This window comes from Meleagris gallopavo, chromosome 6, assembly GCF_000146605.3.
Source record: "Meleagris gallopavo isolate NT-WF06-2002-E0010 breed Aviagen turkey brand Nicholas breeding stock chromosome 6, Turkey_5.1, whole genome shotgun sequence".
Lineage (NCBI taxonomy): Eukaryota > Metazoa > Chordata > Aves > Galliformes > Phasianidae > Meleagris > Meleagris gallopavo.
In genome coordinates, this window is record NC_015016.2 from 21,230,972 (window position 1) to 21,258,965 (window position 27,994).

At 38.1% G+C, this 27,994-nt stretch overlaps 1 protein-coding gene across 1 annotated transcript; it reads left to right on the forward strand.

Moving 5' to 3' along the window:
• The first annotated feature begins 14 nt into the window (after positions 1-14).
• Positions 15-27,969, forward strand: AKAP9 (A-kinase anchoring protein 9). The gene is made up of 27 exons (XM_019616763.1): positions 15-24; positions 161-393; positions 1,933-2,052; positions 3,405-3,581; positions 3,708-3,812; positions 4,229-4,381; positions 4,645-4,824; positions 7,495-8,580; positions 10,356-10,502; positions 10,874-11,377; positions 11,811-11,874; positions 12,597-12,715; positions 13,716-13,907; positions 14,405-14,593; positions 15,225-15,369; positions 16,026-16,245; positions 16,888-17,038; positions 17,708-18,376; positions 20,484-20,692; positions 21,551-21,659; positions 22,526-22,711; positions 23,294-23,494; positions 23,898-24,130; positions 24,736-24,821; positions 25,444-25,564; positions 26,628-26,767; positions 27,403-27,969. The coding sequence occupies exons 1-27, from the start codon at positions 15-17 to the stop codon at positions 27,444-27,446; spliced, it is 5,793 nt and encodes a 1,930-aa protein (XP_019472308.1). The 3' UTR covers positions 27,447-27,969.
• Positions 27,970-27,994: the final 25 nt, after the last annotated feature.

The window sequence follows — 27,994 nt, forward strand, 5'->3', positions numbered from 1 at the left end:
AAAAAATTCTAAAAATGAAAAATAGTAAAAACCCAAACCAGTTAATGTCCTTCTGCAGACTACAGCATGGATATATACAGCCTTGGGAAGTGGTTTTGTTTCATAACGTTGAAAACTATTCATATCTAAAAGTAGTGTGTGATGATTTTATTATAACCAGAATTACTAGAGGAAACAGAAAAGCTAATGAAAGAAAAAATTGAAGTACAGCGTCAAGCTGAAAAAGAATATGATGACCTTCAGAAGCAAGTGAAAATCTTGGAAATAGACTTGGAGGAACAAGTCAATCGTTTCATAGAGCTAGAGCAAGAAAAAAATGCCGAGCTTATGGACTTAAGGCAGCAAAATCAGGCTTTGGAGAAGCAACTTGAGAAAACAAGAAAATTTCTAGATGTAAGTATGGTGAAAGGAGTGTTTCATGAAGGTGGGTGGGTGAGCACTTGTGCTGAGGTTTGTGCTTGGTGGTTGTGTTTTGTTTTTTTTCCAGCAAATACCTGGAAACTCAAGTCTGCTGGAATTAATTACTCAACTTCAGTTATATTTTGAAATAGAAAACATAATTTCTCTAGCTTTCTTTTATATTTTTTAATATACTTTTTTTCTCATAGCATCTAAAAATCTGTCTCTAGATATTAAGCTACTTCTCCCAACCAGTTATATCTGTATTTGCCCACATTCACAATGGTGACTGCCTCTTTAATGTACCCAGTTTCATCCTTCCTACAGGCTGTCTCAGCAATTTAAACAATCCTGTGTTTCAGTATATACCATCATCTCTGCGGTCATCTTTGCCCAAATTTTTTTCTTGTTAAGTGTCTTATACTTGGGACAAAACTATTATTTCTGTGCATTATCAATAGATTCTTAACTGCAAGTAAGGTGGAATAGTTTCATACATAATAATAATACCACACTCTGACACCACCTCTTTATCTGTCTCAAAGCAATATTAAAGGAGCGATCTTTCCAGTTACTTCTTACCACACTTATGTTTGCCTTACTTCATTTTCTGCAGTTACCTGGTTATTTTTCACACTGAATCTAATGTGTCATATGACAAGATTTAGGAGTTAAAATTTTTCTTAGCAATGCCATTGTCATAAATGAAATACAGAATTACAGATAGCACTGGAGAACTATGAACTATGGAGATGAGGAGTCATTTTGTCATTTTTAATTACAGAATTAGAATTCTGATATTTTTTTTTTAATTCCAGTTTTCTGGATTTCTGTTTTGTTTCTTGAGAGAAGCATTCCTCTTTTTATCAGATACTTCAGATAATTTATTGTAATATACCTGATAAGGTCACTTTGTAAAACAGACAAACCTTAAAGGTGCTGATTCACTGGATACTGGCAGTTGCATACTATTTCCTCTATAATAATACATTTCACAAATATCAAACTGGAATATAACAACTGAAATTGGTCAAGAGGGAAACTGAAATTCAAAATTTGAACAATTTATAAATATTTATAATCTCGGTGAGCTTTTGTGGCTTGTTTAGGGATTATTTTATTTGTTTGGGGTTTTCTTGTTGTTAACTCTTCATCAATATTCACATAGTTAATTCCTATTCTTAATTTATATTTATGCTACGTATATTGAAGACAAGCATTAAGAAAAATATATATATGTATATTGGCTTATTGCCATTCATGTGATGTGCCTGGCATAGGAGAAACAATACTGTCAGTTTTGTGAAATAATACTTGGTTAATCTATGCTGTCTTCATTTTTTTTAACAAAACATATGAACTATGAAAGCTGAAAGAGCTTTAAGTCATAGCTGTAATAGGTTCTGCTACATCAAAACACAGACCTGCTGATACCGGCCTCACATTAAAAAAAAATATACAGTATAATAAAATATTTAATTCAGATACTTTTTAAAATCAAATGGTTTATCAACATGATTCTGTAATTTCCAGGAGCAAGCAGTTGACAGAGAGCATGAGAGAGATGTGTTCCAGCAAGAGATACAGAAGTTGGAACAACAGCTGAAGGTTCCACAAAGGAGTCAGCCTGTCAATGAACATCAAAGCAGAGAGGTCAGATGTTTTATTACCTGTATTCAGTGAATATGTAAGATAAAACGACAACTCTCAAGGTATTGCAGTTGAGCTACTTTATGGTGTACCTAGTCTGCAACCATTTACAAGCCAGGAGAGTATACCCCAGCAGATGACTGTGCTGCGGGAGAGGTCTGTTTTGGAATTTTATTGGGGCATGGGTTACATACCCATGGGGATCACTGAGTCCAAATCCTGGCTATATGCAGCACCACACAAAATCCAAACCCTAGGTCTGAGAGCGCTGTCCAAACACACACACACACACAGAACTCTGACAGCTCAGGGCTGTGCCCACTGTCCTGGGCAGCCTGTTCCGTGCCCACCGCCCTCTGGTGCAGGCCCTATCCCTAACCCGAGCTGCCCCTCCCCTGACTCAGTTCCATGCCGTTCCCTCGGGCCCTGTTGCTGTCACACAGAGCAGAGCTCAGCGCTGTGAGGAGCTGCAGCCACCATGGGGCCTCAGCTTCCCCTGCTCTGGGCTGAGCAAACCCAGGTACTTCAGCCATTCTTATACATCTTGTGCTCCAAACACTTCACCATCTTCGCAGCCCACCTCTTTAATAGTTTTACGTTCTTCTTACATTGCAGCAGCCAGAACTGCAGCAGCGCAGAGCTCGCCCGGTGACACTCCAGCGTACAAGTGGCCCTTCTGGCTGCAGGGTGTGCTGCTGACTCATGTTCAGCTTGCCATCAACCAGAACCCGCAGATCCCTTTCTGTGAGGATTCTTTTAGAACTTCTTGTGGTTGGCAATTGCACAGCCCTCTAATTTGTCAAGATCTTTTTGCAAGGCCTCTCTAACTTTGAGAAAGTCAAAAGGTTCTCTTGATATAGTGCCATCCACGAACTTACTTATTATACCTTCGTGTCCTGCATCCACGTCATTTATGAAAACATTAAAGAGAACTGGTCCTAAAACAAAGCCCTGCAGAACCTCACCTGTGAATGGCCACCGGACTGATATACTCTGTCACATTTATAACCCTGTGAGCCCAGCCTGTAACACATTTGTACACCAATGGTGTTTGGTCCTAACCTAGCTGTATGCTGGACATTTTGTTGAGGACACTGTGAGTAACCAAGGCAGTACTAGAGAGCAAGTGATACAGCATGGAATATATGACTTCTTTGAAAATGCTAATAGTATTTGTTGTATGTAACACTACAATGTCCTAATTTTGCATTCTGTTCCACCTAAAGAATAAGAATTTCATTACAAGAAAAAAGAGGGATTTTTTTTTCTCCATAAAAGATGAATGCTGATACTATTGCTAGCAAACCCTTTCAATCTACTGCGGTATATTCATCTTTTTTCTGTATTGTCACCAGGTTGAACAATTAACAAATCATTTAAAAGAAAAAACAGACAAGTGCAGCGAGCTTTTGCTTTCTAAGGAGCAACTTCAGAGAGATATACAGGAACGAAATGAAGAAATTGAGAAATTAGAATGCAGAATAAGAGAACTGGAACAAGCTTTAATCATCAGCGCAGATAACTTGCAAAAGGTATTCTTGGCTTAAAATTACGATGTATTTATTCCTTTCTTATTTTCTTGAGAACAAAGCTATATATCCTTTTGATTTGTTTCTCATTAAACAAGTCAAGTAAGTAATTTTAATGCATATTTATAGGCGGAGGAAAGGAAACAATTTGGCACCATTTTTGTAAAAGGAGAATTACCTCTTGAAATACAACTGCAAGCTGAACGAGAAGCTGTGGACAGAAAAGAAAAGGAGGTAAAATGTCTGTGTAATGTTTCCACTGATAGTTTGGATTATTTGTTTTTGCTTACTTTTGAATATAGTGAACTATGCAGATGAGATTTTTAAACAGATGAAATAGCTGTCCAAATCCCTTTAAAGTTCTCTTGTGAGCCATAATTATTGTTATAATTTCTTTTAATGCTTATGATTTACGAGCGTTTCTGTCATCAAAGTTCAGCCCAATTAAGAAAATATTCATAGTGATCTCAGCTGATTTTTAGTGTGTTTTAAAATTCCATTCAGAAACTCAGAATGTCACCGAGTATACATTCAATTGTTTTTGCCTACCAAACTCTTCTTTTTACAGAAGACTTGCACTTGAAAATTACAGCATTTAATTTTTGATATGGTTGCCTGTTCCTTTTTCACTACTTGTTTTGTGAGAATAGGTCACAAACCTTGAAGAACAACTGGAGCAATTTCGAGAGGAGTTAGAAAATAAAAATGAAGAAGTTCAGCAGTTGCACATGCAACTAGAAATTCAGCGGAAGGAGTCTACTACACACTTGCAAGAGCTTGAACAAGAGAACAAGTTATTTAAGGTAATTATGTAACTGGGAAGCCTAGAACTTTATTTTCCCTTCTCAGAAACAAATTCTTGAAAAATGCCAAGATGTCAAATTATCTCTTTTTCTCAAGCGTTTTGCAGTTCAACTTGCAAAATACTAAAAAATTTGTATAATAACTTATTCCCTAAAATGTGTTGTTCTTATGCCTTAAATATTCATACAAAAATATGCAGAAAATGTTATGTATAACGGTAACATGATTTTGATTTTTTTTGTGGGTTGGATTTCTTTTGTAGGATGAAATGAAAATACTGGGACTAGCTATCCAGAAATCTGAAGATGCCACCATAAAGGACCATCACTTAGTGGCTGGGAAACTCGCTCACATCATGCAAGAAAAGGAGCAAGAAATAGATAATCTTCATGAACAAATTGCAAAACTGCAACAGCAACTTGAAGGCACAACTGACAACAAAGTACGTACTTTTGAAATCTTTTTTCAGAGTGCTGCCTTGTTGCTAGCTTTAAAAATAATAGTAAAAATGTGAATAACATATCTCCCTTTACAGTATCTTCTGTTCCTGCTTTAATTTAAAAATATTAATGTTTCAGTATCAAACATTGTTTTAACACTGATCTGCTTTTCCTCCTCCACCTCTTTTTATACACTGAATACATTATACTTGCTTTCTGTTTGTTCTTCTGCATTATTTCTGTTTCATTTTTTGTCTAAAGATCTTCTTTCCTTACTCTTCTTGTACTTCTGAAAATTTAGTGATGTTTAGGTAACTGGACTGAATCTCAGCGTGTGTTTTACCATCTTGCAGGGGCTTACCTTCAGTTATGTCCAACAGTGACACCTGTTAGACTTACTGTTGATTTTAGCAGCTGAACTTCTGTTCTCATGAGTTTATATAAATACTTTGCTATCATGCTGATGTTGGCAACATATTTAATCCAGTTTGAAATGTGGTGGTTGTGCAAGCAACAAGCTGTCTTCTCTTAAAAAAAAATGGAGCAAATAAGGCAGATTCATCTTATGTATTGAGATATAACACCGATAGTTTTCTGGTAGATTTCAATCATGTGTTCTTATGAAAATAAGCTTCATCTTGCTCTGGCATACTTGCAATTTATACAGATATAATGAACTTGATTTCAATAGTTTCACTACATATTTTGTATTCATGTAAGTAGCAGACACCGGCCTCTGGTCTATTTTTTGTAGCAAAAACATTGGATATTTTCAATGGAAGAATGTTGCATTCTGACTATTTAAAACATGAAATTTTTTAGTCATAAACCTTGTTCCCAAAGCCCAAATTATTCAGTAAGGTAATAATAAAAACTATTCTACCCCTCAGCAGCTCAGTGTTTAGCAAAACATTTCACTGAGGCATATTGGATCACTGAAATGAAATAGAGCTTTGACTGGATAATTTCACTGAGTTTGTATGTGCTACTTATAATGAATCTCAGTGAACAATCAGAAAATTTTGAATTGGATTTAGGAAACTGCATTTAGGAAAGATCATATTTCAGGAATTCTGCTTTGTATAATGACCATGGTAAGAGAGTTACATTTCTTGCCTTGAAGAAAATACCTAGGATTTAGGTGTAGTTCATTTCAGTGATTGGTTATTTTCCTGTAGTATAATTTCATTTTCTTAATTTCATCTTCTTACCCTGTTTTAGTTTCCAGAATATTAAATAATTACTGTTTGCTTGTTTATGAGGTCAGCGTTAAAAAACGAATAGATCATCCTTAGGTTAATCCCTTTCTTAATCCTATACACATCTTCAACCCACAAAGTGCTTTTCTTTTAATACCTCTATATGCCTCAAGTGCCCCTTTATTCCACTGTTATGAAGAAGAGAAGCTGTTAAGCTCACTGGATAGCAGTCAGCAGGGTCACTGTTCTTTTCTTCTGAAAACCAAGGCCCTGTTCACATTTTCTTCAGTGCTTTTGAACTTCCTTCAGTCTTGATCACCTTTTTCATTTATTCTTAAACCTATTATAATTATTACAAAGTTATTTTAGTATTTAACTAAACCTAGTAAAGTACTGAGAGATAAAGGGAAAAGCACAGCTATTTTAGTAATAAATTTTTTTTCTTTCTTTTTTTCTTTCATTCTTTCTTTCTTTCTCTCCTCTTCTAATAATTTGTAAAAGACCCTTTTACTGTTAGCTATTTTATATACTATAACTAATGTCATTTCATATTCTTCCTTTCAGAATATTCTTGAGAAATTTCCTTCTGTGTTGGTTTTTGTTTTTTTTTTTCAATTCCAGTGTATAAGCACTGCTCAATTCAGATCTCCAGACATTCTATTATGAAAATATATTCACTTAGATTCACAGATTCCTACTACTTGTAATCTGGTCTGCCATTATTTTGACTTTATAATGTGTTTTCAGTGTTCTTAAATAATCTATTGAGATATTGCTTCTACTAGAACTCAGTAAGTGGTTTTTATGATTAATTTTATAAATCTTACTCTGTTTGGAGTCTGATTGCTTCTCATTTTTTTCCTTTTGATAATATATTTTTTTAAAATTTGTTAAATTCAGTTTTCATGAATAATTTGATTTTTTTTTGTGTGCTTTCTCATTTATTTCTTATCAGAAATGAATATAAGATGGCTTCTTTTTCTCTGTATTATAGAGTCATCAGTCTCATATTTGCTTAGTTACATCCTTCAATGAATTTCTTTGAATTTTATGTCCTTTGCATAAATTTATAGAATCGTAGAATGTCCTGGGCTGTTTTAATTTTCAACAGTAAAAAAAAAAAGCTAAATCTTTAGACCAAACTGTTGGGAAAAAGCATTGTGAACATTGGAACTTCAGCATTTCGTACTTCTGTAAATATTATGAATGTTTTCACTTTATTTGATACTTCCACTCCTACATACAGAGTTTATTAAGGTCACAGACCTTGTCATTCCTATGTGAAGGCATCTTGATTCTCATAGACCTTTATAATGGACATCCCATCAAGAAGTTCACTTATAACATACCTTTATTTACAAGACACTGCAAACTGTGAAAAAACTGTTATTATGAAGTCCAGGAACTGGACTAAACTGAAGGTTTTGACTCATTAGTTACTCATTATGACTTTTTTGTTGTGCTTTTTTGCAGATTTTTGAAGAACAAAATGAGCATATACGGGAGCTTGAAGCCCAAGTAGAATGTCTAAAAAGTGATCAAGAACGTGTGAAGAAAAAGAATGATGAGGAAATAGAACAGTTGAACGATGTAATTGATAAGCTTCAACAAGAACTGGCAAATATTGAACAAATACCTGCAGATATCACTGCTTTTCACGAGGATGCTGACAGTCTGAAACACACGCTTGAAACAGTTCTGGCAGAAAAAGAGGCTTTGCAGAAGCAAGTAGAAAGTATTAATTTAGAGGCATCTCAAACAAAGAATGAGCTTGAGGAAACTAAGTTAGAAATGAACCAGCTAAAACAAGAAATGAACATTTTAAGAAAAGAACATGAAGAAGTAACAGAGAAGTATAACTGTGTACTGATTAAAGGTGATAGGGAAAAAACAGAAGTTGGGAGCAACAAGAAAACTGAGAAAGTGGATGAAGTCTCATGTGAGTTGACAGAACTGCTAGATCAAACCCAGCTCAGGTCTTCAGATGAAAATACAAGGATCGCCATTAGCAAGATGGAGGTGCAGCTGCAGCAGCTTCAGGCATGCATTAAGAAGAAAGATTCAGAACTGTGTCAGTCCCACAATGAAATAAAAGATCTGAAAGAACAAGGAAAAGCTGAAAGAGAAATGCTTGGGAATAAGATATTAGAACTAGAGAAAACACTGGTGGAAAAAGTCGCAGCTGCTCTCGTGAGTCAGGTTCAGCTAAATGCAGTCCAAGAACAAGGGAAATTCTTGCGAGAAATTGAGGAAACTTCAAAATGTCTGGAGGAAGTAAACAAGCATCCCCAAACAGAGGGTGTGAGTGATATTACTGAAAATGAGGTAGAGTCAGAATTATCACTCTTAACACAGAGGCTTAGAGATGTGGAGGAACAGCTGGCAAAGACAAATTATAGCTTGGAGCAAGAAAAAGAAAACGTAAAAGTTACACAACAGGAATCCAAACTGAAAGAACAGAGGCTAATGGAACTTCAGCAATTACTAGAAGAGGTTCAAGAGAAACACAGAAGTGAGATTCAGAAATACATTAAGCAAGAAGAAATGCAGACATATCTGGTAATTATATGCAATTTTCTTTTGAGATGTTTTCACTAAAATCATTTCCTTGTGTGTAGACTGTAATGAATGCAGAACTTCACACAACTAGCAATAGAAATATCCTGCTGTGTGGAGTAGATCTTCATTTCTCTGTTATTCCTGGAGTTACAGGAAGAAAAAGATATTATTTTAGATGAACTCTACTATCAATTTTGTTTTGCATTAATTGATTTGCATTTTGAGCATATACTTTCTTATTATTGCTTTGAATTTGCATGTGCTGAGGAGATTCACACTTATGGCAAGGAAATAGACTAATCAAAATGGCAGAATCTTCTGGAAGAAGGCTCAGAATGGATAAGGGAGTGATAGTAGTTTGTCTGAACATTTTTATTTGTTTATAGAACTATAGAACCATACAGGTTGTCTGTACAGGCTGCCCAGAAAGGTTGTGGATGCCCTGTCCCTAGAGGTGCTCAAGGCCAGATTGGATGGGGCCCTGGGCAACCTGGTCTTGTATTAAATGGGGAGGTTGGTGGCCCTGCATGTGGCAGGAGGGTTGGAGATTCATGATCCTTGAGGTTCCTTCCAACCCTGGCATTGTGATTCTGTGAGCTTGGAAAGACCACTAAAATCGTGGAGTCCAACCACCAACTCATCACCATCATACCATTAAATGTCACTCAGTGCCACATCTACCCTTTTCTTGAAAATGTCCAGGGATGGTGACTTCACCACCTCCGTGGGCAGCCTGTTCCAGTGTCTCACCACTCTTTCTGAGTAGAAATTATCCAGCCTAAACCTCCCCTGACAACTTAAACCATTACCATTAAGTATGCTTTGATTTTTGTTTTACGTTGTTTTCTTTCTTGCCTTGATTCCAAATATATTTCCTATTGGTAGCTTTCACAAATGTTTATTTGTCCTGATTCACATCCATCACTGGTTATGTTGCATCTGAATTTAAAACCTTTGTAGTTCACTGGGCCTAATTAAAGAAGTTGGGCTTGCTTGCTGAAACTCCTAAGTTCAAAGAGGTCGTGAAACCCAGTACTGGATCAGAAAAGGTTCAAAGTCCTTTCATCAAAGGACAGATTGAATGAATGTCATATATATGTTATAAATTCAATGATATTATCAGACTTTATTTCTTACTGGCTGTTGACCTTCCTCCCCATGCTTTCTAGATGGTCTTTACTCCCACGAGTAACCAGTTTGTAGGAGTTAACCAAAGAAAAGGTTCTTAATTTTTAGAGGATATGTTAATTGAAATAACATAGATTTGTTTTCTGCTATCTTGAAGGAATGGGGCTGTTCAGTCTGGGGAAAAGGAGGCTTATTGCTCTCTTCCAATATCTGAAAGGTGCTTACAGCGAGAGAGGGCTTGGTCTCTTCTCACTGGTGATAGGATGAGGGGAAATGGCCTGAAGTTGTGCCATGGAAAGTTTAGGTTGGGTATCAGGAAAACCTTCTTTACAGAAAGGGTTGTTAAGCACAGGAATAGGCTCCCAGGGAGGTGGTTGAATCACCATTCCTGGATGTGTTTAAAAACCGTTTGGATGTGGTGCTCAGGGACATGGTTTAGCAGAGGGTTGTTAGAGTTAGGGTGGTATGGTTAGGTTGAGGTTGGACTAAATGATCTTTAAGGTCTTAGCCATCCTGAGCAATTTTATAATTCTATGATCTTACTTTCATGTATGATTTTAGTAAATCAACATGAGTGATCAATGTTATTAATTCTTGATTGTTCATAAGATTCTTCCTCTTTTTCCGTCCCTTGTGTTGCATCATAGGTAGGAGCACAACTCACAGAGAGACAAAATGATAATGCACTTTCTAATGAACTTGAACTAGAGAAAGTTAAAGAAGAAGCAGCTGCTGCTAAGGAAGAACTGAGCAGTTGCAGAGAAGAGACAGAAAAACTTCACAAGGAACTATCAGTAAGAACCAGATTGTTCTATAATGTATTTAAAGCAAATGATTACAAAGGATTTATTATAACTTTTGCTATTTTCTAAAACATCCTGTACAGAGCATGCCACTGGGAATAACAGTTGTTCATTACCTACTGTCAGTGAAATAGAGGTGATGGTGTAGACCAAAACTTCATTTAATGCCAGAGATTTATAATCCAATACAGTGCAACAGTGGATCTAGAGGTGTATTTCTTAAGATAGTAGATTTGTCACCATGTGTAATAGCCACTTTAAAATAGAACTAAACTGAGTTGCAGCTGTATAGAGAGTTGTTTAGGTCTTGTTTATTTCCAAGGATTTGGAGGAACTGCAATTCAGATTCTCTGTATTTACAGGTAAAAGAAGCAAATCTGGTACGCCTTCAGGAAGATCTGTGCAAAGTCAAAGAGAAGCTAGTTCAAGTAGAAGAGAAACTTGCAAATTATGTGAGACTGGAAAAGGACATGGCAAAAACTGAAAGCAGAAAAGATGCAGAAATACTGTGTGATTTGCTAACCGGCAAGTCTGCTCTAACTGGGAAAACCACATCTTCACAGACAGACAAGACTGTGAATGTCAGCAGCTATATCCAGACTTCACCGGTCCTTGTAAAAAATGCAGAAATTCAAATTGACTTGCAAAGTGCCTGCTCTTCTGAAGAGATTGCAGAGATCATAAGAGAATTTAATGAAAAAATTGAGCAAATGCAAGAACTCCATGCTGCTGAAATCATGGACATGGAAACAAGGCATATCTCCGAATCTGAAACATTAAAGAGAGAGAAGTTTGTTGCAGTACAAGTATTAACTGATGAATGTAATGCTTTAAAAGAAGTCATAGAGAGTCTACGAGCTAAAGAAGTATGTATCCTATTTTATATTCACTGAAGTACTTTGGTTTCTGCTTTTGCTCCTGCTACAGAAATTCCCATTTAAAATCTAACTGTGAACTACTGTTAATGAACATTAATGTAAAGATCTTAATTGCTGTGATGTTTCTATGGCCTATTGGAAGATTGTGAACCACTTCCTCAGCAATTTAGATTTGGGAGTGTGTTCAACTGTTAGATGCTTCCTTGTGCTATGTCTTGAATCTATCATGCTCTGTGAAGCGGGGACAAGTATAAGTCACACTACTGAACACCATCTTTTTAGTCTCCATTCTGATTACTTCTATTGCAGGGGAAACTGAAGAGAGACACTCGTGTCATTTTAGGCTTCTTAGAATTAGCTCCTTTACTGAGAGTGGATGTGAGATGATTCAAGGTCTGACTGCTCTCTTTTCTGAATACAGGGAATCCCGATTTCTGGATTAGTACGTTCTCCACCATATCAAGCTAGAGATGGGTGTTCTAGTGGTAAGAAACTTGTTTTAGAAGATTTCATGTGATCAGCATTATAAATTAAATTTGCATTTTAATAGCAAGTTTACTGTTAAAGAGTTTGTGTTCTAAGGAATAAAAACTGCTCCCCAGGTCAAAGCAGAACTATTATTACACTAGAAGAAGGGTTCTGAGCATTCAAGCATACCTTGTCTATTAAACCGTTACAGAGGAGAAAAATTATGGGATTGAAGATGGGTTGAGTCAAGATATTTGATGCAATTTTTATCTCCCAATTGAACTGTCTGTATTCTTCTTACATATTCCAGTATGTCTTCAACATAACTCTGTGGTATCTTGATGAATTGAAAGGTACTAGTCCTTAGCAGTGAGAAATGATGGCAAGTTCAGACTTCCTCAGGAGCAATAGGAGTTATTAATGCAATCCTTGTCGTATACAAAGGCTAAGCATACTAAGAAGAGTCATTTAGCAGATGTACTTGTGTAAATAAGTTGTTTTTCTTCTAAAATAGTAATTTAAATTTTGATGTTTTGGAGTGGGAAGGTAGTGTTTGGTTTGATTTGTTTTTTTGCTGCCACTGATTTGAAATGGAAAAGCTATAGAACAAATAGTCTCCAGGCATAGAATCAACTGTGGTGACATTCAGCCACGTTAAAACAAAAATACTTTTTTGATGTCGCTTCTTCAAAGTTTCACAGTAATCCAGCTTTCATGTTTTTCTCTCCTTTTATTTTAGATTCCAGTTCAGACTGGAGTCAAGGAATGTATCTTGCTCAGACCCAAGGATCTGACACAATTTCAGAAGGACCAGATGAAGGTGAAACTTCAACAGATTTGCTTCCTCAAAAAATTAAGGTAAAATGGAGCTGAGCATTTTTATTGTGGAACAAGAATGGTAGTACAAAAAGCTTAGGTTAGTTACTGCTTAATTAGTTGGTAGTGAGCCTTTTAGATTGTTTAAAGTGTTAGCTATCCAAATACATTTTAAAATACTTCTGATAGGTTTTGTTTGAAATGCCTGTAGCTAGCAAAATTTTTGTTGAAAAGAATGTGTTGTTTCATTTAAAATATCTTTCACAGATTTTCAGTAAAAGTTAAACGTGAATTTTTTAGCAGTAGACTTGTTCTCAATTATGATTGTGAAAAATTTAAATCTAATTATATTTTCTTTCCTATGTATTAATGATAGTGTCACGATCATCTGTTACACCATCGTATTGGTTCTATAATTATCGAAGTAGAATAATAACTGTGTTATGAAAGTAATGTAATTTGTGTACTGTAAACAGTAAGGGTATCATGCCATTAATTAGTGAAGAAAAAACAACACACAACGCAACAAAAGAAAACAGAAGCCTTTTCTGACGAAGACCTAACTTAAATCACAGAACCGTAGAATGGCTTGGGTTGGAAGAACCTTAAAGCCCATGCAGTTTCAATCCACTGCCATAGGCAGGCTTGCCACCCACCAGATCAGACTGCCCAGGGCCCATCCAGCCTGGCCTTGAATAATAATAAGGTATAATTTAATGGTAATTTCAAGAAGTTAATTGAAAAGCTTGCCAGGAAGCACTACAGAACTTTATTTTTAAAAAGTTTCCATCAGCAATCAGTTTTCAATATGAGTATGAATTTGGGTATTCTCATTTGAAACTAGGGGAACACCTCTGTTTAATAAGCTGTGGTGCTTGGCTAATATAAGGAACTGGGTGATGCTTCTGTCATTGATATGAGGAAGCATAAGTGGTTTCCTTATGCTGATCAACACAGAAAGTGCCAGTATTTCAGTGTGTATGAGATACCATCATTAATTGTCATGACTGATGTTTCTGATTTGTTCTGGTATTTATTGTAGGGTTTGCTGAGAGCAGTCCATCGTGAAGGCGTACAGGTGCTGTCTCTCACTGAATTTCCATATGGTGAAAGGGAAATGCCAGCTCTTAAGCAAGGGCCAGAATCTTGGCTTGAGGAGAGGAAAGCCTTTCTAAGCACCATCTCGTCTTTGAAAGACCTGATTTCAAAAATGCAACTTCACAGAGAAGCTGAGGTATAAACAATATTGTAAGATTCTTTTTGACACAAAACTGACTTATGAGAACCTTATAAAGCACACACATAATTCAGTTTTAAATACTGCAAAGATATCACTACAAGCCAAGATTTCAGAAATTGGCAGTAAAGCTGCATGTTGCACTTCCTGTTAACAAAATATACCTTCAATTATGACTGTATTTGCTAACTTCTGATACTGATTTACCTTTTTAAAAACAATTGTATGGAATTCTTATCTGGAAAGCATATTTCCAGCAGCTGTTAGAATGATACTGTTGTGAGAGGAAAGAGGAAAATAGTTGGTGAAGTTGAGCATTTATGCATGCAGAAGAAGTCAGATGTACAAAAATGTATCCATTTGTATGAATGAATGTTGCGTAAGGGATGTCCAATATTCCACTAAAAACACACGTTTTGCATACATGATAACATAAGTTCTTGGTGTTATCTTTGAATTCTGCTAAATGTTTAAATTGGTACTTACTATTGTAGATTTATGCAAGTTCTGAACCTCTTGAAGGCGACTCAGACTGGCGAGGAGAACTCCTGTGTGCCATTCAGCAGGTTTTTGTGAGGGAACAAAATGTTCTTCTTGCTGTGTTTCAAACTGAACTTGCAGAACTGGGCACAAGAGATGCTGTGATACTGATGAGTCAGTTAGAGCACAGGCTACAAGAGCAGGTAACATAAAACATGCTCAAGTCAAGGTTTGTTTACATTTACTTTGGTTTTTACTTTTAAATGTATAAAAATTCTTTGAAAAATGTATGTAGCTATGGCAGATCAGACAGCTGCAAATGAAGTATGTCTTGTAGGAAGAAGAGATTTGTTTAATAAGACGAGCTTTTGTAGGCACAAGATACAGGAAAAAATACAACCTTTGGAGTAAATAAATAAATAATAAAAACAGTTATCCTGAGTTTGATTCCATTAATTATAATTATGCTACACTGTTTAGGAGGAAAAGTAGCTTACATATATGAAGCTTGTTATAAGAAGAGGAAGTAATAATGTTGCTGTGGAACAGAGAGATGTCACGTATTCTCCTGTGGAATGTGGAAGGATTAGTGAGGAAACTAATAATTTGCCACAAAGCTGATAGTTCTTCTGATTCTAGAATTTTGATGCCCAGCAGGGGAATTAGAAAGAGTTTTTTGTAATATTTTAATATTGTGCTAATTGTAACTTAGTTTAAGATGTTTTGAATATATGTGGATTGTGACTATATAAATGGATATAATGTCCACACCATAGACACACACTCTAATAAAATCCAGAGTTTTTATTTTAAGTGTGTTTTCGATCCTAACAGGCTATTAACCAGAAAACTGCTATGGACTGTCTTCATGATGCAGACAGAAGAAGTTTGCTAATGGAGATTCAAGTACTGCATTCTCAGATGAACAGTATGAAAAATAACCCAAAGAGAGAACAAGAAATTGATTCAAAAAGCCAAGGTGATTTAAATGGTATTTTCTACATATTTTCATGCCAGTGCTGTTCTAATTGTAAGTGGAGAACTCTTAACTTTTTTTGTTCTCTGATTTTGATGCTCAACTTATGATCTGAGCATACTTACTTCTTATCTTATGGAGTAACTTTTCAAAAATTTAAATGTCAACTGTGTTCTTATGACTTGTATCATAAGTGACACAAAGTTATTTCAATTGCTATAAAAATTGAGTATTTTAAGATTATTTTCTGTGCTTTCTGAACTTTTCCAAGCTGGGTGGTAAATCAAGAGGAAGAATGAACAACAAAAAGTTCAGAGAGCAATTGTACTTTAAACTCAAGCTGTAAGTGCTTTCAGTGTTTTGTCACCAATATTTGGTCAAAAGTATGTGTACGTAGCTACCAAATGATAGATACGAATGTGGTTGTTCAGATGGTTTTTAAATCATTTGAGGAATTGAAGTGATTTCTTGGAAAGGATGAAGTGTTTTCCAGCGTAAAAGACACATTTGCTTTCGCACCACTATTTAAAGAAAATATTTTTTGAAAATATCACTGTGATAGCCTTACGGTCATTCTCTGTGCTGTGGGAAACTGGACCCAAATGAATGGTGTTGCTTGATTACTAGACTAATACCCTTGTTAATGGTGCTCCCATTAGAAATACTGGAGTACAGCATGCAGCAAAAGCAGTCACAGATACTGGAGATGCAAGTGGAGCTCCGGAGTATGAAGGACAGAGTGGCTGAGCTTCAGGAACAGTTAAGTTCAGAGAGAATGATGAGTGCTGAACTGAAGAATGAACTTGCCCAGGCCAAATTAGAGCTTGAAACAACCCTGAAAGCACAGCACAAGCACTTCAAGGACCTAGAAACCATCAGGTACACTTTTAGTTTCAACTTTACAGTATTGACAGCAAATGTGATAATTTCTGTTCCACCTGAAATCACAGTACTGATTTTATTAAGGAATTTGGCCTCATGTAATGTAAATGAGTCTCAGTTTTTCTGTAGAACATGCCTACCAAAAAATAGACTTTGAGCGTTGCTTGGCTATGGCCAACAACAGAGGTACCAAAGTATTTGGCACTCAGGAATGCCATAACTATTAATGTCTTTACAGACTGGTGTGTCTTTATACAGTATCATAATGTCAGTGATAGCAAATAATCACACAGTTCGAATTGATATCACCTTACAGACTGCCTTATAACTTTTACAGATCCTTTAATACAAATGAGAAGATGCTTTCTCCCTGCACCCTTTTGAACTGGCCAATGACTGGATTAAGTTGAACACTAGCCACTAACTCATGAGACAAGGCAGCTATAAAGTTAGGAGTACAGACATGCTTCTTCAGTCATTTTTGAGCCATGCTGCTCTTTTTGATGTTTGAGTTATTTTTTCTAAATAGGCTTTTCATTTTTATTCTACTACACAAAAACAAGATAAAAGAGGTATCATGTAACTAATGTTACTTCAGCAGTATGACAGCCATGATCTAACTGCCCATTTCTATTTTAGGACTGAAGTTAAAGAAAAAGCAGCTGAGCTGGATGTTCTCAAGGATACAATGGCCAGTGAACAGAAGAAATCAAGAGAGTTACAGTGGGCTTTGGAAAAGGAGAAAGCTAAAATGGAACGCAGTGAGGAAAGACGAAGAGAAGAGCTTGAGGTATTCCTTCCATATTCCCAAATGGCCTGAAACATTTAGGAGCATGCAGATTCCTTTTGATTTCAACGTTTAATTTTGACTTACATTTTTGTCCAGTGTGTTCATGTCTTTGTCCGTGTTCTTGTCTTAAATAGCAGCATTATACCATCTAGAGCTGAAAAAAGGAGTGTGACAAAAAAAAAAAAGCCATTTAAACTAATAGGAATTTTACAACTGTGTGTGTCATGTTCAATGCAGAAATACTCTGTTCTGCAGAATATGTTGAACAGTCCTGCTAACAGGACTACAGGTATCCTAGGACATCATTAGGACAAAAAAAGCAGTCAGTTCAATAACATAGATTTATTTACATCTTGAAATCTTAACTTGGAAACTCCTTGCCACAGCTTTAGAAAATAAAAGGAGTTAGTTTTCTTCAACTTCAGATCTATAACTGTATCTTGTAAAAAGCATTATTTTTGGAGATGACCTGATTTTAGAGTATAGACACCTATAATATATCTCAGCTGTATCTGCAGCATTTGGAGCATTGTCACATTAATTTGTGAACAACACAACTTGTTAAAAGCAAAGTATGTACAACTAGCATTTTTGCAACTTGCCTAACATAAGGCAAAGTGTATGTGTAATGGTTTTAATCATTTTTTTCCTTCTGTTTTCATATGGAAGGATTTAAAATTTTCACTTGAAGATCAAAAACAAAAGAACTTACAGTTAAATGAACTTTTGGAAGAAGAGAAACAACTGTCAAGTGATCTGCAACAGAAAATTGAATCCCAAGAAGCACTCAATGCTGCCCAGCTGTCACGTGAACGAGGCCGTAATTCTGAGTTGCAGGTTCTTCTTGAATCAGAGAAGGTTCGAGCTCTTGAAATAAGCAGTGCACTAGAAAGGGAAAAAGAACTATGTGCTCAGCTTCAAAGCTCTGAACATAAGGGGCAAGCTGGAACACCTAATCCATCTGAGGAATTACTTAAAGAGCTGCAGAAACAAATGGATGAAAAGCATGACCGTATAGTGGAGTTAGTGAGTGAGATGGAGAAGTATAAACTGGAATCTGTGCAAGTGAGACAGCAAATGGAAAAAGAGAGGCAAATCCAGAGGAAAGCATTACAAGCAGAACAAGATGCTAACATCACAGCACAGAAGAAACTCCATGAACTGGAGTCCAAAGTAGAAGACCTTCAGTGGCAACTGGGACAAAAGGAGCAAGAGGTTCATAAATTAGGGAATGAGACAAAGAAATTGCAGGAAGTAATCCAAGAACTACAGATGAAGGAGCAGGAGAGTGAAGGGGAAAAGGAAGCTGAAAGAACACCAAGCCACAGTCAAAATGAGGTACGGTAGGTCTGAGAGCAATGTGTGATTCTGAACTATGCAATTTTTGCTTTTAATTCTTTTGTTCAATTACTGTTGTTTGTCACCGTGCCTTTAATCTATAAAATAGCTGGCAAATTACATGTGCCAAAATACAGACAGCAGAGAAAGGGTGGAAGCGCTCTTGTTTTGCTGTCTGAAACTTTTCACTCGCATCCTCTGAGAATGAAGCTGTCGAGATGTGTAAGGAGAAGAGTGAGCAGGAGATACGTATCTGAGTGTATACATGCACTTTATCTTTAAGTACAGTACAAAAAGAATGTTCCCCTCGCCCAGTCTCATTAATGAGTTCGGGAGTGCTCCAGACCAGGGTTCTTAATCTAAGGTTCATGAACTATGAGTGGTTTTTGAAACATCAAAAAGTGATCTCCCAACAACTGCAGAATTAAATGAATATGTAGTCAAGCAAGCATAGGAGTGAATTTGTGTAATTCAAGAGTAGAAGGAAACAGAATTGAAGGAAGAAATCACTGTAGGAAAATAATTTCAGAATTTAACCTAATATTTGGTTTATTAGAAGTTGGAACCACTGTTGCCAGTGAGCTTTTCTCCTTCATAAAAGGTTTGGGCAGTTCTGTAATGGTTTTTAAATGACTTTTAAAACTTTAGAAACTTTCCTGTAAGATATAAGTGATGATCAGCGAGTGCTATGTGGATAGTCTGAAAGGAGGCTGTTGACAGGAGACTTGCCTCTCTGCTATCCATGTTTTTTGCCCATCCCAGAATCATTGCTTTCTCTGTGGAGCCAGGAAGGACACTTCTGTCTTCATCAAATTTGGCTACTATTTTTAATCTTCTGAAGCATTGGCAATTACCAATAGTTTGCAGTAGCTGATAGCACCTGATCAGAGATAACTGTGAGCACTGTGATCAAGGAACAGTTTTCCCTTTGATCAGGTTGCAGTTGCCCATGAGCACGATTTGCTGTCCAGGATCTGCCACGGGTTTCAAATAAAGAATCTCCTACTGCTTCCTGTGACATTTACAATACCCTGCATATTTTTTCCCCTCATTAGCACCTCACTGTCATCAAATATCCAAAGACCATGACCGTGGGCATTTCCAGTCCCATATCTCTGACTCTGAATTGGTCTCAGAAGCAGGCACAGTTGGTAAAGGAGCTGATGGCATTAAAACCAGAAAGGCTAGTGGCTTCTGATCAGCTGAATTCGTTTTAGATTTGTGACAGCTAGATCTGAATCAAGAAATGTGTCACCTGATACGCCATTTGGTAGATGAGAAGGTGGACATGAGCCAGCAGTGTGTGCTTGCAGCCAGTAAGTCAACTGTATCCTGGGCTGCATTAGAAGAGGAGTGGCAGCAGGGAGAGGGAGGTGATTGTCCCCCTCTACTCAGCTCTTGTGAGGCCCATCTGCAGTACTGCGTCCAGCCCTGGGGCCCCCAGTACAGGAAGGACGTGGAGCTCTTGGAGCACGTCCAGAGGAGGGCCTCTAAGACAATCAGAGAGCTGGAGCACCTCTCCTATGAGGAAAGGTTGAGGGAACCGGGCTTGTTTAGCTTGGAGAAGAAAAGGCTCTGGGGAGACCTCGTTGTGGTCTTCTGATACTTGAAGGGAGCGTATAAACAGGAGGGGGAACGGCTGTTTACAAGGGTGGATAGTGATAAGACAAGGGGGAATGATTTTAAACTGAGACAGAGGAAGTTTAGGTTAGATCTTAGGAGGAAGTTTTTCACTCGGAGGGTGGTGACGCACTGGAACAGGTTGCCCAAGGAGGTTGTGGATGCCCCATCCCTGGAGGCATTCAAGGCCAGGCTGGATGTGGCTCTGGGCAGCCTGGTCTGCTGGTTGGCAACCCTGCACGTAGCAGGGGAGTTGAAACTAGATGGTCATTGTGGTCCTTTTCAACCCAGGCCATTCAGTGATTCCATGATACCATTCAGATATGGTAGTTGGAGTGGTACACTACAGCAGTAGTGCAGTCACAGTGCACTCCTTTCTCTATCAGAATTATGATCTATAATTTTTGAGTGTATTTCAGAATTAAATGCTTCTATTTAAAAGCATTGTATTTGAAATGTATTTACATGAGCATATATTTATGTACAGACTACGTGGGATACACCCAATGAAAGAACAAGGAATTGGGTTCTCCAGCAAAAAATGGAAGGAGCTGAGACGAATGAATCAACGTACCCCACGTTGACAGGAGGAGCAGGAGACCTCTCTGCAGCTACTGGAATTCTGGAGGCTGTCAGACAAAAGCTGCAAAGTGCATCTCCAAAGCTAAAGCAATTGGCTCAGAAGGCTGCTAGCAGGTTAGACCAGTCTTCAGCTGCTGATTGTGGTTAATAGCAAGCCATGAGCTAATATATTAGGTTTTAATCGTAATTTACATGCTGTAGCCTAGTTTTTGTGTTGCTCTATGTTCATAGTGTATGCTTCTATTTGCTTGAGATGTGCTGTTAAACAGGATCACAGAGTGTCCATCGCTGTGCTTTTTCCTGTCTGATGTGGTCCTTTGTAAGTTACAGCAAAATCATTTTCTTTGCAAACTGATGAATTGAGATTGGTGTACATGGAAGATCCTTTTATAACAGTTCAGTAATTAAAAAATTCACTGTGGAAGGGGAAGAGTATAGAGGTTACTGCTACAGCAATGCCTCATGGTCTCCCCCCCAAAAAATCAGTATTTTCTAGTCCAGTGAAATGTATCTTGATTCCTACTATCTCGAGTTACTGTCTCCTTAAGGAAAAAAAGTAGTGTCGGAGGTTTGAATCTTTTTTATTTCACTGTGATGGTGATTTAATATTAAAACATTTATTCCAAAACATTTGAGCCAAACGAAATGCATTGGATCTCAAAAATACCCCACAGTTCTTTTTTTTTTTTTTCTTCCCCACACAAATCAGTGGGAAGCAGAAGATATTTTTAAATGCTCTTCATATAGAATAACCTTTATTCAAAATCCATAGAAACTGTTCAATGCAAATTCATTATGAATTTGAGCCAATTTAATTTATATATCTAAGAGTGACTGAATGCCTTTGAATATGTGGGTATATCCCCAGTAACTGCGTTGATGTGGTTTGCTGAAGGCCCACCATGTGTTTGCTGTGAAGGCATTGCTCTGTTGGTCTGACATTGTGGTACTGAAACTGTCATGTCATTTCAGGTTGCAATTTGAAACAGCAGATGATCAGGACTTCATCGCAATACAAAATGCTATTGAAGAAGTTATCTCAGAGCTACAAAAACTTCCTGGAGTGTCCTGTCTGGAAGAGGTGAGAATGCAATGTCATAACTTTGGTGGGAGAGTTGGACAGTGACATGTGAGCAGAAAGCAGCACAGAGTTGCTGAAGCTGTGCTTATGCAGCTCTGTACTTCATAGAGGAAGGTCTCTCCCACGGAGTGCTGCTTTGGAACTGGTGAAGTGTAAATCACTTCTCCTGCCTTTATTTATTTATTTTTTTTAATTCGAATTATCTTAAAGCTGAATCTTAAACTTTTAACATGAAACTTTTTTGTAATAATTACTAAATATTGCTTTTCACACCTTTTTGTTGAGAAAAATATATTTTCTTTCCAGCAGTTTCCGTAAGTGAGGAAACTGCTCAGTATTTCCCTACATTAAAATCAACATTTAATATTCACTTTATTGTGTTGATACAAGATACTTACTGCAACTGCTCTGTATTTACCAAAGGAAATTGAGTAGTGTATATAAAACCTGAAATGGAATGAGTCGTGTAATCTGTTACAAAGACTTCAGCAGTATGTGATTTTAACTGAACCTGACTAGATATTACTTGCATTGTAAGCAAGTGTTTTCTACGTGACTTGTGAAAATTTTTGGGCTTTTCTTTCCTCCTAGTTAGATAAATCTTAAGCATAGTAAAAGAGACTCTGCACGCTGTTGCAGTTTGAATAATTGAGCTTTCATAAAGTATTCTGCTGCTAATACAGGATAAGCATAGAAAAAGCTACGTTGGCCTATAGGTTACATGTGCACTTTGTTTTCTTTATATAAGTTATGACAAAGTTATTGTCATTGTCCATAAAAATATTTTTTCTGTAAACCGAAGTTATATTGTTAAGTTGGCAACTCAGGTGGAGCACACACGGTTTGGTTTTCTGTTTTCCTTGCAGCTGAAGTTGGCGCTGCCACCTGGGACCCCCTCCAGCTCCCTGACAGAGCGGCTGCTACGGCAGAATGCCCAACTCACCGGCTTTGTCAGCAGGCTCAGTGAGGAGAAGAATAATTTGAGGAACGCTGTAATGAAGCTGGAGGAAGAACTGAGGAGATATCAGCACAGACGTACTTCTGGAGAACACGTAGGTCTTCAATGGCACAGCTCTCGTGAAGTATGTGTAGGCATAAAAGCATTGTGCTGTGAAACAACCAATGCTCTTTGTGCTCGACACCTAAATGAGAGTGTTTGAGCTATCTGTCTTTCTTAGCTTTCTTCCTACAAAGTAAATGGATGTGAGTTATTCTTGTCCTATCGTCAAGACATCCTGACGTACCGTTAACTGTAAAGTTTTTCATGTTAACCACCTTTGTGTATTTGCGTTTGGTTTTTTTTAAGAATTCCTTGTGCTTCTCTTTTTAATCTGCATCTCATCACCCAACTGGGCAGTAAATAGATCCAGATAGCTTCAACATCACTGAGCTAATTCGGTCCATTGCAGGGGATTTGTTTGGTTTGGCTGTATTTTTCTAGGATGTTGGACAGGCTACAAACTCAGTGCATTGCAGGTGTTAGTGTGCCAGGGTACCTCAGATCCTTTCTGTGGGAAAATGTTTGGTTATTTTAATCAGTACTTCTATGAGCTCTCCACCAAACCAATGACTAGAATGACACAGCCCAAGCTTTTCCAAACCGCGTGGTTCAAATACAGTTTCTTCTCCTCCAGTCTTCTAAACACTCGTCAGACCTTGGAGTTAACATCGATACGCTGGTTGCCTCTGAGAAGGAAAACTGGAACAGAGAAAAGCTGTCACTGCAGAAATCTTTGAAACAAGCAGATGCAGAGCTGTCCAAGCTGAGAGCAGAACTCCGGAGTGAAGCTTTCCTCAGAGAGCTGGGATCAGATTCTGAAAATGTTATCTTAAGGGTAGGAAGACTTTATTGCCTGCCTAATAACTGTGACTGGTTTGTTTTGTTGTCACAATCATTTGGGCCTGTTTTTTTCTGAGTTAGCTCTGCTTTTTCTAACAGAACAGATGCTAAATTTGGATTTTAAATTCTCATCCTTGCATACATAACTCTGTCAGTTGTTATCACCAAGAATGACAAGTGAGCACTGCATTGTCCTTTTGTGTGTACTCCATTTCTTGCTGCTCAGGTAGTCCTCGGATTATGACACTGCATTCACCAGGTGTGAGCTGTAGCACCGGCTTCTCTGTAACAGCAAGAAATGAATAATCACAGCAACGCTAGAGGAGTTGTCATGTCAAAAGTTATGATTGTAATCATTCCTGGAGCTTATGCTGCTTCTTCTCTTTTCCATCTTGTAGAGAATTTATGGCAAATACCTCCGAGCTGAAAGCTTCCGGAAAGCTCTCATTTATCAGAAGAAATACTTGCTGCTGTTACTGGGTGGATTCCAGGAGTGTGAAGAAGCCACGCTGGCCCTCATTGCACGGATGGGTGGGCAGCCCTCTTACACAGACCTTGAGATCATCACACATCATTCAAAGGGTTTTACAAGATTTCGCTCTGCAGTCAGAGTGTCCATTGCAATTTCAAGGTAAGCTGGAGGAAGTTCAGTTTCAGACAGATTCGTGCACTGAATCTGTAGTGCCTCACATTCATTTACATACCTATTGTAAGTGGGGCTTTTACTCATAATACTCTGCTGTTACAATCTGGGGAATGTAACAGGGCAAGAAGTATATTTACTGCCATTTTAACATGCTGATGCCCTGCTCTTCAGGTGCATGAGCCATTTGCTGTCTGTTCTGACTTATGCAGCACCTCTGGAATCGCTGCAATAGCAAAGAATAAACTGAAAGCATCCAGGCTGGATGTGGCTCTGGGCAGCCTGGTCTGGTGTTTGGCGACCGTGCACTTAGCAGGGGGATTGAAACTAGATGATCATTGTGGTCCTTTTCAACCCAGGACAATCTATGATTCTATGATTTGACAGCAGAGAGAATTTGCAGAGGCTCTAGGGACGTGTGTAAGGAAGTTTTCTACTTAATCGTTACGTTTTCAATTCCCACCCATTAATTTTATTTGGCTTTCAAGAAGTTCTTACACCTTCTAGAATATAAAAAGCAGAGTATGTGCTTAAATGACTACTTCCTTTAGCCTGAAGTTTAGGTTTGTGGTTATTTTGTTTTTCAATTCCAGAATGAAGTTCCTGGTTCGTCGATGGCACAGAGTTACGGGTTCTGGTATCTTAAGCCTCAATAGGGATGTCTTTAGCCAGAACACAGGTAAACTGCAGCCCAGTAATGACTGAAAAATGTTATTCTCAAGTCACACTGCTGCTTAATGTAGGTGGCTTTGATTTGCATTGTCTTGTACAACTGGGCTGCTGTGCCCCCTTCTTTTTGCCATAGTTGCTTGGATTTACTTGTTTCTCAGGCTTCTGGCAGTTTCAACAGCTGACATGACCACTGATCCATTTGCTGTCTCTTCAGTCTTTTTTTTGGACTCTTGTGGGTGGGATTATAAACAAAATCCGACAACTTCCCAAACAGTGTGTGTTTGTAAGACCAGAGCTACGAGCACCTGAGGGTTTCTCTTGAGGCCTGCATTCTGAGAGGGAACACCAAGGGCAGGGGCAGGCAGAAGAATCTGAGATGTGTGGAGTGGCTGTCCTGTGTCTACACTGCAGTGCCCTTTTCAAGCTCTAGACCAGCAGCAAACTGTTGCTTTTGCTTTTTAATTAACTACACTTGTTTTTAATTGACAACAAAAAACCTGCTTCTTGCTAAACCCCATTTTTGCAAAATGGAGACAGAAAACTTGCACTTTAAATTCCCAGTAATGTGCATATGGTCTTACATCTTTGTTTGTTTTTAGTTTTCAAGACATTGGCTTTTCTACTTTTAGGTAATGAATTGCGGCCTGACTCGTTCTCCAGTGGCATGGATCTCTATGGAGAACAAAGGCATTCCTATAGATCCCGATCAGATATGGAGTCTCCCAGATCTCCTATAAACTTTCAACAAAAGTGAGTTCTGTTTCAGACAATGATTCTGTCAGAACAGCATTCAACTGCACAAACATGTCAGCGTTTACTGATGAGGTTCATAATCTTTGATGCCAGAAGTCTTTTAACATTTTTTTCCATAAGGAAACATAACCAAGTGCATCTCAGAACTTTGATGTGCACCTACTCATTGCCTGATTAAGGCCAATGCTTGCAGACGTTGCTGTCTGATTGCTGCTGTGTTCTTGGTAGAATGTTTGTTCACTGGGTGAAAGTGACCTGCACAGCTTTGGCTTTGGGAAGCCAACCTCAGCTGCAGGCTTTGAGTTTTCCCACAGATTGGGTTCAAGTCATTTGGGATCTCTATTTTTATATGAATCACCTCCACATCTGTAACCTTAGTTTGTGGCAATCATAATGCTTTACATAAAACGGATATTTAATCTATTTTAGCCACTTTTGACTTTAACTTACAGAAAGTACTGAAGAAAGCCAGAATCCCATACAGATGGCTGTGTCCTTGTTTGCAGAAGCTTCTTAATAGAAGCCATAGTAGATTTTCTGCTGCAGTCTCAGTGGCAATTTGTAGTCTTGTTCCCAGAGAAATGCAGGAACAGATCAGGTGCAGTAGAATGAAAATGCAGTTGGCCAAGGAGGTTCTTCTGGGGGAGGCACTGTGTTGTGATAGGACCAGGGAAAATATAAGAAATGAGTGTTTTACAGTAATGGCGGTGAGGCACTGGAACAGGTTGCCCAGAGAGGTGGTAGATGCCCCATCCTTGGAGACAAGTCAGGCTGGATGGGGCTCCGAGCACCCGATGCAGCTGCAGGTTTCCCTGCTCATTGCAGTGGAGTTGGACCAGATGGCCTTTAAAGGTCCTTTCCTACTCAAATGATTCTATGATGGCTGGGGCAATAAGTGGCAGGGAACTTCAGTGGGCGTGGTGTTCTGACTGCTGTGTGGGTAGGGCAGCAGACACGCACCCTGTCAGGTCTCTCCGCTTACAGTGCCCTACTATGTCTGCTGATTCTTTTTGATTTGACATTTTGGTTTTGAAAAGCATCTGTGTTCTTCTGCCCCTAGGTTCCACAGTATGCAGGCTGACCTGAATCCAATCTCTTTCGCGTGTTCTCAGCTGCAGAACTATGATCCAGAAAGAGCTTTAACAGATTACATCCACCGCCTGGAGGCACTGCAAAGGCGGCTCGGAAGCGTGCAGTCAGGTATGGGTTGGGGCACAGTTCCAAGCCAGAAGGCACGTGCTGGCTCTGAGATGTGTACAGACATCTGGTTTGGGACACTTTCAGCCTTAAACAGGAGGTTATTCTGTACTGCAGCAAACCCACTGAAAAGAAAATGGTCCAGTTCTTTGAAGGGAGGCCTGCAGAGTTGTGCTTCAGTAACAGATTTGGAGTTTATTGGTGCCACGTTAATTTTCACCAGTCTCGTAAACGTGTGATAAGGATTCTGTGCCTCTTTCTAAGAGGTTAAGTGAGGTGGGGAAAAGCATACTCTAAGGATTGGAGAGTTGGGGTGCAAGAGAAATTCATTTCTATCACTAGGGTTATAGAAGTGACAGCCTTTTTGTCCCGTAGATGATAACTTTTTTTTCTATAAAGGGAATACATCAAGAAGATTGTCAGCTCAGTGGCTGACAGTTTATCAAACACGGGGTGGAGCTGAGTTATAGAAGTTACTGTGTTAAAGTCTTATTTCAGCATAAAATCTGTCCTTTGAAGAAGATTAGTTCTTAAATGATTTCCTGCATAAAACCTTTCTCATTCATCAGAGTGATGCTATTTATGAGCCCTCAGCTCCTTATTCCACGTGCTCTGATTAAAATCTTTCCGTCTTACAGCGTCCACCTCATACACGCAGCTGCACTCTGCTATGAGAAGATAATACCCTCTGCCCACCTCCATCGCTGGCAGTGATGTCAATGGATTGATTGCCTTCTGTAAACCCGTGCTCTTTCTGTGCTTTCTATAATGTGTATCTGGTGGGACCAATACGAACACGGCTGTACGATCCTATACAGTTCCATCCTGGCACACCCATGCAGACTGGGATTATGGGAGATCTATGTATATAGGCACTTTGTGTTCATGCAAAAAAAAAAAAAAAATCATTAAATTACATGTATATTTGTGGAATGCTAATTTAAATGATTAACTTATGAAGTGTGTATTTATCAAGGGGGTGCAAAGATGAAACTTGTGTATTAATTAAATTGAGCTCCGTTCAGAGAAGTTCACTTGCACTTTTTCTGGCAAGGCTACTGAAGTTACACAACTCTCCTCATATTTGCTACTGGCAGTGCAGACAGAATAGCACTTGTAGAGACCTATTTTTGTAATGGTAGAAGTTTTGAATTTTATGGGTATTTTGTCAAAATACTGAAATAAAGATGACTTCATGCTTTTAACTGTGTTCTACTCTTGGAAAGTTCT